The 17,075-nt window shown below is 36.3% G+C and overlaps 1 protein-coding gene across 7 annotated transcripts in view; it reads right to left on the bottom strand.

Annotated features, from left to right (window-relative positions):
- THSD7A (thrombospondin type 1 domain containing 7A) overlaps positions 1 to 17,075 on the bottom strand; it is a 557,221-nt gene that overhangs the window by 79,046 nt on the left and 461,100 nt on the right. For all 7 annotated transcript variants that reach the window (XM_074367426.1, XM_074367427.1, XM_074367422.1 and 4 more), the window contains 2 exons: positions 10,190 to 10,384; positions 1,421 to 1,655 (listed from right to left, as the gene is read on the bottom strand). In XM_074367426.1, coding sequence (XP_074223527.1) covers positions 1,421 to 1,655; positions 10,190 to 10,384 — 430 coding nt within the window. The remainder of the gene's footprint in view (positions 1 to 1,420; positions 1,656 to 10,189; positions 10,385 to 17,075) is intronic.

The raw sequence follows: 17,075 nt of genomic DNA, 5'->3' as shown, positions 1-17,075 counted from the left end.
AGCAAGACCCACAACACAGCCCTCCAGCACTTGGGACTTCCACTTCTGCTGTTACTGCTACTGAATTTTAATACACTGCAAATGAATTTCCTTTGTTAGATTCATCCCATCTTTAGCATTATTTCTCTTAAAATACTGGTTTGGGGCTACCTGCTGAGCATGTGGAATAGTCCCTCAATTTATTTAAGTCTTTTGCGCATATATTTTCTGATACGTTTCCTAATTTCAAACTGCATAAATAAAGTATGGGCCCAAATATCACTAACGTCTGCAACCCTGGACATTAATTAGTAAAAATAACTCAAAATGGGATTCTTATTTATCCCCTGGATTTTGTCATATATCAGGTACATTATGACCATTTCCCTGAAACACTAAGAAGTATCTGCAATTTTTAAGAGAAAATAATAGTTTCTAAGATTTCTTGAGGGCTTACATTACAACTCCCCACAACGCCCCATTAAATCCCTTCAAAAAACTTTGAAAACTGAAGCCAGGATCTGTAAAGTAGTATACCTAACATCACACATAATACTTAAGATCTCACGTAACACCTAAGCACTTGGCCAGGTATCTGGAAATTAGGAGGCCATTTTTATGCCAACGCTTAACTGACAGGTTTTTCTTTCCCTGTTTCACGTGGCTAAGATGATTTGACTTCTAAAAGATATATGCTGTCTAAATCTCAAAAGATAGCTTTTTCCCCCTTAAAGAAATATATTTTTAGAATTGATTTATTAATTTTCTCTAAGGAATGATTAGCCCAGGTATGCTGTGACATGTTTTTGTTTATACTTCTCACAAGGCACATATAATACACCAATTCTCTAGGTCTTTGTTCTCCCCTCTAGCAAACTGTTTGCCTTGTTGTTACTCTCTTCATAACTACACTGAGAAACTGATGGTTTTTCTGCTCATCTTAACGCTCATCCCATCCCAAGGTTCTCTTTTGGGAGATAGTACTTTTGATATAGTACTTTCTGGGGGAAATGAAAACGAGATCATAGTAGGCTACTTCCCAATTAAACTAGATGGGCAGCCTCTGCAGCCCCTGGGTACACAGGAGGTCACGGATGACCTCCACGGCTAAGACTTCGTACACTGTCACTATTGATCAGCCAGGTCTAGAGCAAGCACCTGTTTCCTTGCCTCACTAGCTTAATAAAAGCAGAAAGTGCTACTATGAAACTGAAAGTAGGTCCCACATAGAAAGACTTCTACAGAATTTATGGGTCCCAGGTACAAGACTCTCGAGCTGCTATAACTTTATCAATGGCTGCATTCAAAACAAAGAGGTCTTACTCTTGAGGCCAGGTCGGACAAGCATCAAAATGCTAAATTTCATGAAGCAAGTGAAGCCTGAGCCAATCCCCGGCATGGCTGGCCCCAGGATTTACTGCTATCTTTCTAAAGCCCTTACTTTTTGGGTCCCACTTGGCCCACATTGACCCGCACACAGATGACTTTTCTTGTCTGCATGCCAACAGAGCAAGAGGCTTCCCCATTCCAAGTTGCGGTGGTGTTGAAGGATGATACCGAGGTGTCCTCGATGCACTGGCCCCAGGGACCAGTTTGCCAGTGGTACACAGTACAGGGATGCTCGTTACAGCTGCGCACCTCTTGCAAAGCACTGCTATTTGGACAGGGAGCTCCACCTATAAAAACGGACAATATTAACAGATTAGATATGGTGCCAACAGAATTCTTACCATTCTCTGTTCCTTGGAATTAACAATAACAATGAGACCTGCCACTTATTAGCACAGGTGACCAGCACACTGCTAAGAAGGCAGATCGAGTATTAATCTTACTTCACTTGGCATGCTCTGGCTTAAAACTTAAACTAAGTGCTAGACATAGTATTTGTTTTGGGGGACTAAGAGAACATTATTCTCCAGAGAAGCTGAAAATGAGATACAAACAAAGCCTATGTAACTGCTAACCAGGGGTAACGTGGGCATTGAGACTGTATGGATGAATCCAGTGTGTTTTAAAATATTATCCCTCAAAATGAAAGTCTTAATTACAGGTTTCAAAATGGTGTTTATTTCAGTGAATTAGGACTTGGGGTGATTAGAAACAGGGGTTTTTAAATGAATTGATGCTTTCTGATCTTCTATAGCATTATTGGGGAAGCCAAACTGTATTTCTTCAAATCTAGGATGTGATTGACTGAGATAGACCATCATTTTATGTGTCACAAAGAGAAACGGCTGCAAATTAAACAATGCAATACTTTTTTTTATCAACTCTAACTTTTACTGCATGCTTACTGAAATAGCTTTGTATGACTTATTTAGATTAAAAAATAACACTCTTCTGCATATGTTAAAGGGGAAGGTAGTCCTAAAACTTCTTTACATTCAGAATCTAAATATTTTGAGTAGCTTTTTAACTCACTCTCACCCAAGTTTGTATTCTCTTAAACAGTGTCATCCCTGTGGCATCCACAGTGTCGGTGATGCAGGATTTCTTAGAGTGTTCTCTGTTGTCTCCAGGGTTTTCTTCCAGGATACTGGTACCCATCTCTAAGCTTTGATGCTGTTGCATTTTTAATCACACCAGAAGATATGAATGAAAGGTTTAAGCAAGCAGCTAAGAAAGAGTTTATTTTCCTTCCTCAAATGGCCGTTAGCTGTTTTTGTTTTCTTTGTTTTTGGCAGGAATACCATAGGATTGCTTTTGTCTCCAGGAACAAAAAAGAAATTCACATGTACTAGCAATGACAACTGTGTTATAACTGCTGCTTGGCCACAGTGATTTTAAAATGCACCCATTGTACGATGTAGTAATTACAGAGATGATAAAAGGTAGACCAGATGTGTCCTTTAATCAACAGAATGTGGTGTGGAGTTGTCAATATGGAACTCTGCTAGCCCCATTTTAAGGATGTTCTAGGTGGCACCTCATTTTATATCTACAGCTGCTGTACAAGTAAAAAATTATCAAGTGGATGAGCCCATAAGGATTAATGACATGGCCACAGTAACAGCTAGGAATTTATGGAGCCCAGTTTTGTTTTGTTTTTTAACTACTATGCTACTTATAATGCCCACTATGAAAATAAAAAGCTTTATATATTGCTAAAAGCGGAGTTCAGGAGGAATTTATTGTTTATCTTGTTCACCCTGCATATTACTTATGTTAATCATACATACTTGTGATAGTAAATGGAGGAAACACTGAGCATGAGAAGAGGTGGGTTTTAGACAATCGGAAAGCAAGTCCCAAAAATTAAAAAAAAAAATAAGAAAAGGTGATTTAATGGCTAGGGACCCCAACATGGAAGATGGACCCTAAAGTTTGAGATGTGAGTAAAAGTCAAACAAAACCACATTCTGGGCTGATCTGCAGTTACCACTTCACTTGTGATTAAGGACATCCCTTTATTCAGCAAATAAATCAGGAGGCAGTTTAGGTGAGAATTCAACTGCAATGTAGGATCATTTGGGCAGTGTTGAACATGGGATCAACAGCAGAATAACCTGCATTAAACAGCATTTCATTAATGTCCCCTGCTTCATGAAGGTGAAAACATCTGTCACAGTTCGTATCCTGTCCTACATCAGACAGCTCAGTGACCCTGGAAACAAAAGTTTAGGATTTGAATAGAAACGAATCCGAAAATCTGCTAATTGGATTGGGGAAAAGTAAATGAGCATTCTTCCTACCCATTCCCTGAGGCTTTAGATTTATGCCATCTTATTTCTCAGGAAAACACATGCTAATTAAAAAAAAAATATATATATATATATATACACACACACACACATATTTAATTTACATAACCATTTTACCTGTAACTTCATATTTAATAGTAAAATTGTTGCTCTTCCACAAAATAATCTGTGTCTTTACTTACCCCATTTTCACCCCGAGTATATGTATGCTGTGTAAACTGTGATTTGAAAACTCTGAATTGTTTTTGACATTGGAACTGACTGGTTGGCTTGGAAAAAAAAAGTTAAGGAAAAAACTTTCACAACATCAGCATAACGTGTTCAGGAACGGCAAGATAGTTGTTAAGTTTACGGACATAAAGACTATTTATTTTCTTGCCTCAATTCACATTAAAGCCACATCAGCAGTTTTGGTCTGTCATCAAGATAGTTGCACAGATAAGCCCCAATGTGGTCTTAATTATAACAATGAAAGGACAATTTGGAAAGCATGGCTTGGAGTAATCAGTCACTGCAGCATCATCCTGCTATTTGGGGAATAATTTTATGGTTGAAAAATTGATAGATGTAACACTGAATTTATTTATTATTTATGGGAACATCTAATTCCAGACATCTGGGAATATTTCCATACTACTGGGGAAATTATAAAATGTCAACCAAGACAAAATTAGTGATAAATATATTTAAAAAAAATCCTCTTATATATAAAAATATATGCTTCATGTTAATGCAACTAGGATTTCTATCGTTCCACTGAAAATAAAGACTTTATAATACTTTGATGAAATTCTGCTATATAAATGAACTTCCATGTTCATATAAAAATACCAACTATTGTGTGAGTCTTCTCTCTTAGAAACGAAAAAGTGACTTTTCCTCTCCATAAAAGTGTGGTTAGGATACATTTAAGAGAGCTACGGTGTTTCTGGGTCTGGCACTGAAGTCATTACAATTTAGTGGCCGACTGAAAAAAAAAAAAGAACCTTTTCAAAATACCTGGATGCCTACATATTGAATGTGATACGCAATGGTCACCTATGCTTCAAGGGATATTGGGAGGTTAGAAACAGTTCCTGTACTCTTAGAGATCTCAAAGTCTCCTGTACTCCCAGAGATCTTATAATACGGTGGAAAAAAGTAGTAGAAAATGAATATAATTCTAGGTAGACTATAATAACTATGTTAAAAGAGGTACTGAGGAAAATTGGGATTCAGAAGTGGTAAGATTAAGTTAATTTGGGGGGTGACTAAAAATGCCTCAGTAAGGAAGGCATTGAGGTGAATACTGAAGGAGTAGGATTTCGACAAGCAGAGTTCTGGGAAGGGAGAGAAGGAAAAGATTTTATTTAAGCAGAAGAAAAAAATAAATAAAAGCAAAGGCACTCAGGGAGGTATGACCCTGGGAATTAGCAATATTGGTGCAGTCAATTGGAGTGCAGAGTTCACACAGGGAAGTAATTGGTGGTAAGGATAAGGGAGTGGACTGGGCTCAGGTTAAGAAGAGGCTATCAGTGTACTATGAATGACAGTCTTAAGATACTTGTAACTGCCTGCTATTGTAGTCCTAACCCCTTGGATAGCAGACCACTGTGCGTGAAAAGCACATTGGCAGTGACACAATTTCGGGGATTTTAACTGGAAGTGCATTGGCCATGGAGAACCTCGACACTCTGCTACTCTGCTGCAGCACCACTCCCCTTCTCTCCTCACTTTTCCCCCCTTGTAGTAAGAGGCAGAAGATGGCTCACTGTGGAGTCTGCATAAATCTTGCCTGGTGGAGGAACAGACTGAAGCAGAACTCCTTTTTCCCAATCAATAGTGGGAGGATGAGGGAGTGACAGTATTTACTTAGAAGTCAGAGTTATGTGTGTATATACACATAAAATAGATCCTGGGTTCTTCAAATTCCTCTAGGAAATGTAAGTACTCCCTGATTCTTAGAATTAAATCATTTAACTGTAAAAACTAAACAAGGTAAAAGAGAAACATTCCTGTTCTCCATGTTTTGTACTGTAAAATAGAAATTTTGAAGACTACTATTTGAGAAAAATTGGCATAATTTTATTTCAATTTGCACCTATTCCATGCATGTATGAAGGAGGTAAAAAGACACACTAACATTTGGCTGAAGTTGTATCAGGTCACTATGAACTCTGCAAAAATAAATACTGTCTCATTTCTTGCTTTGTAAGGATAATTGACTCTATAATTGAGAATTAACAGAAGTTGTTGTTATACTCAGTGGAAAACATTTTGAAAATCATTTTTCCTTTTTCAACCAAGTTTGTTAAGAATCTGCAACACAAGTTCAAAAATGGCAAAGGCCATAAGTCTAACATAAATTAAACTTTTTTTATTCAAATTCAACTTACTACTATTTATGTCAATTATCCTATGCCAGACTAAGTGTTAAAAGAGCGCATCTTTTTAGAACTTCTGGCATAATTTTAAAGTGGCTTTGGGGATCCATCTTATAGTTTACACAATATAAGGAAGATTTTTACCTCAAGGTATCACACAAATCAAAAAGCAAATTACCAATCTTATTTAGCCAAAAGTCAAGGCTTCAGAAGTAAGATACACACCAACACAATTCTACTTTTTTAAGTTGAAAAGAAATACTTTTACTTTCTCCAGTATATTAACTATCGCCAGTTGTTTTACCATTTGTGATTTGGTTTCCAAATGACAGTATTTCAGTAAGAATCATTTTATGACAATTTTTGTGTACTGCTGATACACAAAATAATAGGTTACATGATATTACTCAAGATTATATAAAAAATAGAAGTATTCAAATTGTCTTTATTCTATTTCTTATGTTTAACTTTGAACCAGCCTTGAAATTATAGGAAAATTAAAAGTATATTATCAATAATTTTCCCCTGGATCACTGGGAAGAAGTTATTGAAATGATGCCCCATTACTCTAAATACTTCAGTGTGTATTTCCTGCAGTCAAAGGTATTTTCCTATACAGAAGCAAATTTAATATTCAAGATGAGGAAATCAGGAAATTAACAATGATACATTATTCCCATCTCATCCTCAGACCCACTCAAGTTGGCCAACTGTCCCAAAATATTCTTTGACCCTCTTATACAATCCATATACCCCTCTCTTTAGACTTCTCAGTGTCTCTGACATCTCATGCCAGGCCACCCTTTTCCCACTGGGGTTGCCCATCTCACTCAGGCTGGGCTCTGACAAACTCCTCTGGACCTTTGAAGACTCCCCGCCTGCTGGTACAGATACCTACTGCCTGGCTCCACTTAATGGATTTATAGATAAAATTGTCCAGAAAGGAAGAGGAACAAACTAGAAAGGAAGGGAAGGAAAGGGAAAAGAAAGTATGGCAAGAGGAAATGGAAGTGCTATTCTATTATTCTACCATTCTTTTAACAGAAACAAAGAAATAGTAAAAGTCATAACATTTTAACAATAGAGAGCTTATCTACTGAATTGGGACCATATGGAATAGTCCTCCATCACATAACATACATGGACATAGATACCCATGTAGATGTAGATGTGCCACACATATGCATACACATACACTAAAAAGACGACTGGTAATTCAGGGTCTAGACTAGTAGGCAGCACTCCTCTTTCTAGCACACAGTAGGACTATATTTAGTCCTGCCCCACTTGAAATTAGGCTCAACTTTAAGTCATGATTATATGATGTACTTTGAGAATGAAATGTCTGTGGAAATGACATAAAGCACTTTTGGATGAAGTAATTTAATTGCTGATGCTGTTAAATCAGCAGATACACCAATCTTCTTCCTCTGGCATGACGATTGTCAGGCAGGTCTTCAAATGGAGGTGCAATGCTGAGACACTGGAGGACAGACTACCTTGGAGAGTTACCTGCCACTGTAGCAAAATTCCCAAGAGGGAGACGTAATTGTTCTTTTAAGTTACTGAATTTCTGGGCTGTCTGTTACTGCGGTACAACTTAGTCTGTTTTTATTAATAAAAGAGGTTTATAATCTTCACTATAACATTTAATGGTATATTCTGACTGAGATAAACAGAAGTACAAATGCACAGGCTGCAGCACTGATTCTGTAAATCCATATGAATACTTTGCATGTGGGCTTGTCTTGTAAGTTATTTCACCAGAAAATTATATAATTCCGTGCCTAAACACTCAATATATAGTTTTAATAATGTGGCCTTTTGCCTTAAGGTTATCACAATAATTTTCTTAACCACAGAAAAATTAAAAAATATTTATGATACATACAAAACACTAATTCTTCAGGAATAATAGAAAGACCTACATTTCTGTACAATTATAAAGGGATATCTAATTGGCAGGGAAACATATTTTTAAACTGCCTGCAAATGTATTTAAAAAATAGCTCATATTTAGAAAAGACTTATTTTGAGGAAGACAAAATGTGTTTTTGTGTTCCACAAATAATAGGCATTAAATCACTTTTGAAGGATAAATTCTTCCTTAAATATTTCACATAATTATACCAGTCTTTGTAGCGGTTACTAACAGAGACAAATAGCAGCAAATTTCCCGTTGATGGAATTTCCTCTGCAGTTTCCTTTTAAAATTATATTTTGAATTCATGCCTTTATGATTAACTATATACACATCTATAATTTTCCAGTATGGCTTGCTTCTGATGCAGCTACTAGCCTTAATTAAAAATTATCGAAGTCCCACCCTTTCAACCTAAGTGGATGATACACACCAAAGAGCAGTCATATATTTCTGCCTTTAAAGCATTTCATGACCTTTCAGTGTGAAGCATCATGTCTATAGAAATAATGATCTGGTGAGTTCTGCAAGCATGGCAAAATCTCAGCCATGTGAGTCTCGGGGCGAAAAGTCACTCATTACTAGTCACACAGCAAGTGTCTGCAGAGTATAATGGATTTATAGGAAGCAGAGTGACCACAGATCTAATTTTAATGAAGCCCAGGACATAATCTGAGCTGATAGAATGTGAAGTCTGAATACAATCTATACAAGGTTAGACTTATTGTTTGACAACATAGGGCATCTAATTTTCCCTCTAAAAGGTTCTATTTTTCTATTAGGTTCCATAAACATACTTCTTTCGGTAGCAAATAACTAAATTTATACTAAGGTGACAAAAAAAACCCCACCATTTTTTGGACACTTCGAAGAAAATTCTAAATTTTCCCATAGGTTGATTGTTTTAATTATGTTATTTTTTCTCCTATGTCTTAAAGTCAAGGTAGTTACATTTTTGCGTAGAGTTACATACACATACGGTAAGTTTGATTAACTAAGAATACTATCAGATTTCTATCACTAAAATGCTTCATAAACAGAAGAACAAAATAGGCAACATGAAAACTCCAAAACTGATTATTTGAGGGTATACATAAAGAAACATATGATCACTACAAATAGAAATCATTATTTACTAGTGTTAAATGTGGATGAGAAGAATGATTAAGCCTGATAATATTTAAGCAACATACACCTATATTCTTGAGACAGAACATGCTTAATGTGACAGAACTTGAATTACTTCTGTGTTTTCCTTACTCCTGTGTTATCTTCCAGAATGACAAGATTAAGTATGACATTACATCACTCAGTTGCACAGAGGCCAAATTAGCATTTGGATATAAGCTTGAGAGACAATTACCAAGAGCCTTGTATTTCTCAACAGTAAGGCTGGCACCAGTGAGGTATGAATGTATGACAAACCATGCTTTATTCAACCAATAAGGTGCAGTGATTTAGGAGCAACTTATTTTAAAAATGAATACAATCTACATATGAGACTTCTGTATCTCAGTGCCTATGTTCAGAAACCTGAATAGTAGAAAATTCATGTAATTTTCAGTCAAGCAACAGCCATGCTGGTGATTATTTTCAATAAACTTTATCATTGAACATATATGCCTATTCATGCAAAGGTAGAATGTGATTTCAAAGGGAAAAACTGACTACTAAAATAGACAAAACAATGAAACCTGAAGTCAGGAATTTGGGGAGTCATTTTAATATTTTTCTACAGGCTTAACACTTTAAAGTGGAAAGAACTTGAATTATTAGGAGGGAGGAAAGGCAAAGTGAGTTCACTTTTAAGTCTTTTCTTGGGGCGGGTATAGCTCAGTGGCACAGTGTGCACTTAGCATGCACAAGGCCATGGGTTCAATTCCCAGCACCTCCACTAAAATAACTAAATAAAAACCTAATACCCACCTCCCCCTGCAAAAAACACAACCAAAAATAAATAAATAAGTAAGTAAGTAAGTAAGTAAGTAAGTAAGTAAGTAAGTAAGTAAGAAAGTCTTTTCTTTTTATTGAAGGTCTATTTTCAAGGTTAATTTTGGGGAAGATGAGCAAGCTGACCAATATGTGAACAGATATTAAATCTCCTTGTATTGCTGGATTGCTGAAAATTGATTTTTGTAGAAAATCATTTTATCCAGGCTAGACAAAGAAAATGCATGCCAACCTCTGGAAGAAACTTAAGTCCCTTCTGAAGCTGGTAACCTTACCTTCATCACCTGCATAAGCCAGGATGGACCGTGCTCGTATCTGTTTTCCTTCTGTGGTTTTCCCTGAGCAGGTGTGGGAGCAAGAGGACCACGCAGACCACATGCTAAGCACACAGTCCTTGGGGCAAGGGGCATCGCAGGCAACAGGGATGGGGAAGATGGCATCTCTGCATAGCTGTCGGTCAACTTCTTCTCCTGCGAAAGACATCATCACCAACAGTCTATCACTTTTAAATAAATGTAAAATGAGCAACTGAAACCAGATGGGTACCAAGATAAATTAGGTTATTTTCCTTTTGTTCCTGGGTATAAACAAAGCCAAAAGAGTGACTGCTTACTACAGCCAGATGTTAAAGGAACACCAGGAACAGACAGACAGACAGATCCCTAAATTAACCTTCTTTATTATTGATGCTTAGGTGTGTAGATCAAGTACAAGTATTTTTATGTTGATACTGCCCTGTAAGTGATTTTTATACTTATTAATCTTGCAATAAGGAACATCAATGAAATACGTCCCTCTTTCCTTTATTTTGTTATTGGACATGAGCCATCATTGACAAATAATGAATCTATCCACAGCATGTACCATAGGTTTTCATGAACCAATTCATAGGTATCTCTTTTTGCAAACTTTCTAATATCTCCCAGAGAATTAATTTTTGTACAATTGGCAACCACCTTCTTTCAGTTAAAAATTAGTTTTTTAGTTGGAAATAGCCAGGAAATATAAATGATAGGATAGCTTTATAAAACCACAGGTTACGAAGGTCCCACTGGGAAAGGGGGAAAACACAACAAGGTAAGCTAATGGCAGAAGTAAGATGGTGTCACTTAAAACTCTTCAGCCGTTTCCTGTTGCTCTTCAGAAAAAGACCAGATTTCTCAAAGTTTATGAGACCTCAAATGACCCAGCTTTTGTTTCCTTTTCTAGCTTCATCTCACTCTACTTTCTCCATTACCCTCAAAGCTTAAGTCACTGGCACTCCGTTAGTGTTTGCTGAATGACTGAATGAGATACACAGGTCAATAAGAAAGAAAATATTGTTGCTGCTAATAAATGCCAAAGATAACTAAAATAATTACAAATAAATGACCAAAATACAGTATGAAGAGTCTGAATTCTGTGTCTTAGCTGGTTAATGTAGGGGCTAATGAGGCCAACGGAGTGGAGTAAAACAATACACAAACAGGTAAGATTAATCTGCTATTTTGCCATGGAATATATCCATAATTCTGGATATTTATGCCCTGAGACATTAGGCATTCAGGTGAGAAAGGGTGACTAATCATGCCTTTCTTCATTGCTACAAGCAAACAGGTCAAAGCTGTTTGCCACTGATGGAAGGTTAGAAATATCGTTTTAATGAACAGTCCTTTATTCATATATTTGAAAAACAAGACAGAAAATCAGAAGACAATTGGAAATGCTGTAACATGTTAATAGCTACTACTTTGAAGGGCCTTAAATCATTACACAAAATCAGAAGTCAATTAGAATGTACTTACCTGTTAATAGCCACTAGTTCGCAAGGCTTCAAATTATCAGACTTGCTCAATCCTAAAACTCACTCAAATGACTGACTGTTGGGTCATTATATCGTTTATTCTTCCTTAGTTACTCTGATCTGAAAGATCTCTTTTAATTATGCTCTTATTGGCGTTAGGGTTTGGCTTATATCCCAATAAAATGATATACTAGACTGTATGGTAGGTAGAGTACAAAAATCACTATAACACAAGGCACATAATATTTCACAATTTACATAATAATGATTCTTGTGTTTAATTAGGTCCCATTTGTTTATTTCTGCTTTCATTTCTAGGGCCTAGGCAGACTGCCCTAGGGGAACACTGCTAAGATGCATGTCAGAGAACATTTTGCCTATGTTTTCTTCCAGGAGGTTTACAGTGTCATGTCTTATGTTTAAGTCCCATGAGTTTATCTTTGTGTATGGTGTGAGGGAGTGTTCTAAGCTCTTGTGTTTACTACATTTTTCTTAGTGCAAGGAGGGGCTTGCGTATCTTATCTCCTTCTTTGCTATCTTTTATTGTTCCCTCTACCCTCTGTCACTTTCATTTCCAATATTTTGTGAAAAGTAAGGTAAGTTTGGGGCTGCAGCTTATAGTCAGCCAGGAATTATAATCTTAAGTTTTCTCTAATACTTACGTAACCATTTCTACTCAGAAAAATTCATTCAGCGGCATTTAAGAGGAATGTGCCACCTGTGTGCTAGTAGATTAATGTGCGTGGCATAACATAATACATTTCCGTTTCTTGTAGTGTAAACCACGAGACATACAATTTTAACCTTGTTTGCTTTTTGAGTTTTCTTTTTTATTTGTTTCCAATCTGTGTCTTGGACTTGATGTTATTAGCTCTTTTTCACTCATCTTGTTCTGCCTAGCCAGGTGTACCTTTCTGTAGGTACATTCCTCCTAGAGTCCACTTTAACCCTCTGTGGAGCTGTTGGATCCAAAAACTCACTTTGGATCCAACCTCTAAGGTTTCAGCCCTGGCTGCACTAACCCCAACTTTGTCACCTATGACCTTGCCCCATGCCTCTGATTGCTCCTGGCTGCCCATCACAAACTTGCATCCAAATAATGGTATTATGTTCTAGCCACAATGGGTTTTTTCCCTTTCTTCCTGCACACCAGTTTTGTTACTGCCTCAGGGCATCTGCATTCTCTCTTCACTTTGTACACAGACTGCTTCTCAACATTCAGGTTTCACTTCAACTGTCTCCTGGCTGGAGGAGCCTTCACTGTCCATATGGAATCTCACAGTAACTTCATTTTATCTTTCTTATAGTTTTAGTCATCACTAGAAACTATTTTAATTGTTTAGATGTTTATTATCTGATCCTACTACTAGATTAAAAGCCCATTATGGGCATGATCCTTATTTGTCTTGTTCACTGTTTTATACTTTGAACTTAAAACAGTCCCTGGCACCTAACAGACCCAAATCTTCTGCTATATGAATAAATCAATTAATTAATTTTAAGCTGCTGTTGCAGGAAAAGAAATGTTGGACTACTAGGCAAATATGGATTTAAGTTCAGTATTTCTTAAATTTACATGTATTCAGGTGTATTTGTTGGACAGTCAGCATATGCATTGCCTGGAGTTTGCTAGAAATGCAGTCTCTCAGATCCCACCCATTGAATGATAACTTGCATTTTAGAAAGATCCCTAGGTGATTTGTATGCAGGTAAAATTTGAGGAGCACTGCTCTAGGATTTTTCTGCCTTTGTTCTCTGGTGATTTGATTGGAACCAGACTGCATCTTTATTATTTTATTTTTATTTATTTATTTTGGGGGAGGGAGTAATTAGGTTTATTTCTTTATTTTTAATGGAGGTATTGAGGATTGAACCCAGGACCTTGTGCATGCTAAGCACACACTCTACCACCGAGCTATACCCTCCCTCAGAACCAGACTGCATCTTGAAAGGATAGCTGTATAAAATGAATTCATCTGGATTTCATACCTAACATTGTTTGTTTTCCTATAGAACTTCCCTTTATACTTCTCTTTATACTTGGATGAAAACATACATTCAATGAATAGCTACTAATTGCCAATCTTTGGTCAGGCACTGTACTATGAATACTGCATATACCATCTCAGCTAGTTATGACAACAATTTCCTGTTTTCTTCCTCTGAGGTATAATTTACATATATTATATTAGTTTCAAATGTACAAAATAATGATTCAGCATTTGTTTATATTAGGAAGTGATCACTTCAATAAGTCTAATTAATAACCCAAGCAGTTACAATTTTTTTCTTATGATGACGATTTTTGATATGTACTCTCTTAGCAACTTTCAAACATGCAATACAGTATTAATAACTGTAGTCCCCATTCTGTGCATTACATTCTCATGACATTTATTTTATAAGTGAAAGTTTGTACCTTTCACAAAAACCTTCTGACATAGGTATTAATGTTTTGTTTTGTATTGTTTACTTTAAAGGAAGTTCATGATCATTAAGTTTGCTGTCTCAAAAAGCAGAAGTTTGTCTAAGGAAAGCAGAGATCTGAACTGAGTTCTAACCAATTCTCCAACAACAACAAAATACTTTTTAACTGGTATGGTGTTGGAAGAACTCAAAATGCCAGGGAGTTAATAATGGATGAGGCTTTGTATGCAAAGAAGTCAAGACACCAGCAGTCTAAGTTGTTTCTCAAGGCACAGTGATGCATGGTGGCAGCCACACGCTGACACATCTAGGGTTTATGGCCATTGAACAAACAGTCATAGATCTGAGAGGATATGGAATCATTCAGATCTCTATCTTTGCTTTCAATGGATGCTTTAGTCAACTCCCTAACTGACCACTAACTGGAACCCTTAGGAACTTTGCTCTTTTAAAGCTAACTCATCAGCATTCCAGGCATAAGTCATCTAGGAAATATTAGGGGGAAAAAGTTGGGTCTCCGGCTATCACAGGTTAACTCCATAACTTGTCATCTACAGCCAGTTTCTGAGGCTGTTATGTCTGTCTTATTTTTTTTAAACAAAAAGTGACCTTGGAAATCAGCTCTTTACTTACAAGAACTGCAGAAAATAATTTCACTCCTCTTCCTCACATTAAAACTTGCTTTTGATCGATAAACATTATTTTAATTACGTAAGAATTGTTATGCATGATACTGTATCAGAGAACATATAATAGTAAATCAAACATGTACACATCCAAGTATCAGGTTAATTTATACTCTTTCCACATAGAGAAATGGAAATTCCATTTTTCCCTATCAGCTGCCCCACTATTAGGACATTTTCAACTATCATATGTCCCCATTATGAAGCCATTTGAGAGTTTGATTATCTGAGTGTGCATCCCAATAATTCTGGGCAGACACATCTAATTATCACTATGGTGAAAGATGCAAGTTCTACAACTCATCCAGGCACTGACCAGTGCAACTTCTTTTTTCTATTTTTCTTTAGTCTTTCTGAAGTTAATTTCTTATTATTCTGAACGCGATGCCAACATTTAGAATCCTCCCCACGCTTGCCTTTGCATATGAAATACACTATACTTTTCAGCATGTATTTACCAACGTGAAAAGTTTCAAAGGATTGCTTTGCATTTATGCAACATGCTCCCTTTCCACTCCACAACAAGCTCTAGGCATTTTAACCAAATCTGAAAAGATGCATATTTTACATGAAATACATAACACAAAACTAAATGAATGAACCATTGTTTACATGGTATAATTCACATCTTACTTTGAAGCCTTAACTAATGTATATGTTATGTGGTTTAAGCTTGTTTGTGAAATCCTATAACAAGAGGTTGAGAAATAAAATGAAAATGCTTGGGTTTATTTATTTTTGTGAATTCAAAAACAGATATAAATATTTAAGTTAGTGTCTCTGATTTAACTTTTTCCCACAAATATAATTTTAAGAATATATTTTAATAATTCATTATTTAATCAACTTAAACATGTATTTTGACATCTTCAAAGTAACCCTCAAATTTCCTTGTTTAATCTATTTTTATGAATATCACCAAACTCTTTTCATGAATGCTTCCAAAATATCTCCTCTCATTCTACTATGTTTCCTACAAGAAGATAAGAGAATTAAACATCTGCTTGAAGTAATTACACTAAAAAGTCATGAAGATTTCCACAGAAATAAAACAAAGTAAAAATTGAGATCAGATGATAGACATTTTTTTTCTTGGTAAAAGTATATACTGAAAGTTTATTGCACTCATCATGTAAAACCTAAATGTATTAAAGATAAACCTTGGTTTATGAAGGTTTTTAGTTTCAAGGTTTTTATAGTTTAGGAGCTGAGTCAAGAACACAATGTTAATGCATTAAAAATACAACGAATTGTATTTTAATGTAAGGCATATATGTGTTTAGCCTTGTTCCCTAAATGTCCCTTGCATCATGCTGACTTTTTTAAATCATAGAACTATGCAGATTGTCATGGTTCATTTTTAACAGTGGCAGCAGCACCAGTGCAATGCACCTCCAGAAGGCACTGCGAAATCCAAACTCATCAATGTAATGAAACTGAGAGGGGATAAGCAGAACAGAGAAATCAAAGTAGAGAGGAACCAAATACAGAGTCAAGATTTAAAAAATAAAAAGGCACACTACTTAGAAAGTCTCTAGTATCATAACTTTGGGATCAGATTTCTCTTGCCAGACCCATACAGATCCTGCAGCAACCCTGAGAATGATCATTTGGTTGTCAGAAACTTTTGTATTCTTCAGAAACAGTCTTAAAAATTCATACTGACTTTTGACAGTGAAAGTCATTATTTATATATTTATTGATAACCAATATAAGTTCAATAAAGAATTGATATGGGAAAAGAATGGAGGCTCATGTTTGCCTAGATCTTCTAGGAAACACTTTCATATATCTTTATCTGAACTTTAAAACAACTGTAAGATACGTAGGTCCAGAATCGCTCTCAGCTCACTAAAGTAAATACCCATGAATTGAATCTTGTAACTCTTTCTTCATTTCCCTTCTTGAAGAGAAACTACACATCTCTTCACCTTAAATGGGAAGCTTCCAAATGATTTTTAATCCCTGCCCTCCCTCTGCTGTCATATCTAGGTAGTGAGTCTGAGTTATTCAGTAGACTAAGTATCCTGACCTCATCTCCCTTCCAGACCACTGCACATTTCCCCCTGGTCTCCTGCTGTATCCCATTTCCCCTACAGCCCATCACCTATCCTGACCCCAAGGGTATGTTTCTAAAATGCAACTATGAGCAGCGCAGTGTCCCCAGTGTCTATCAGCTGAAGGTCAGATTCTGCCAGAGTGTAGAACATCCTCATCTCTGTCCTTGCCTCCTGTTTTCCCTACACTCTGTCCACAGAAAGCTGT

Source organism: Camelus bactrianus, chromosome 7 (genome assembly GCF_048773025.1).
Source record: "Camelus bactrianus isolate YW-2024 breed Bactrian camel chromosome 7, ASM4877302v1, whole genome shotgun sequence".
NCBI lineage: Eukaryota > Metazoa > Chordata > Mammalia > Artiodactyla > Camelidae > Camelus > Camelus bactrianus.
This window is presented reverse-complemented; position numbering and strand designations above follow the sequence as displayed.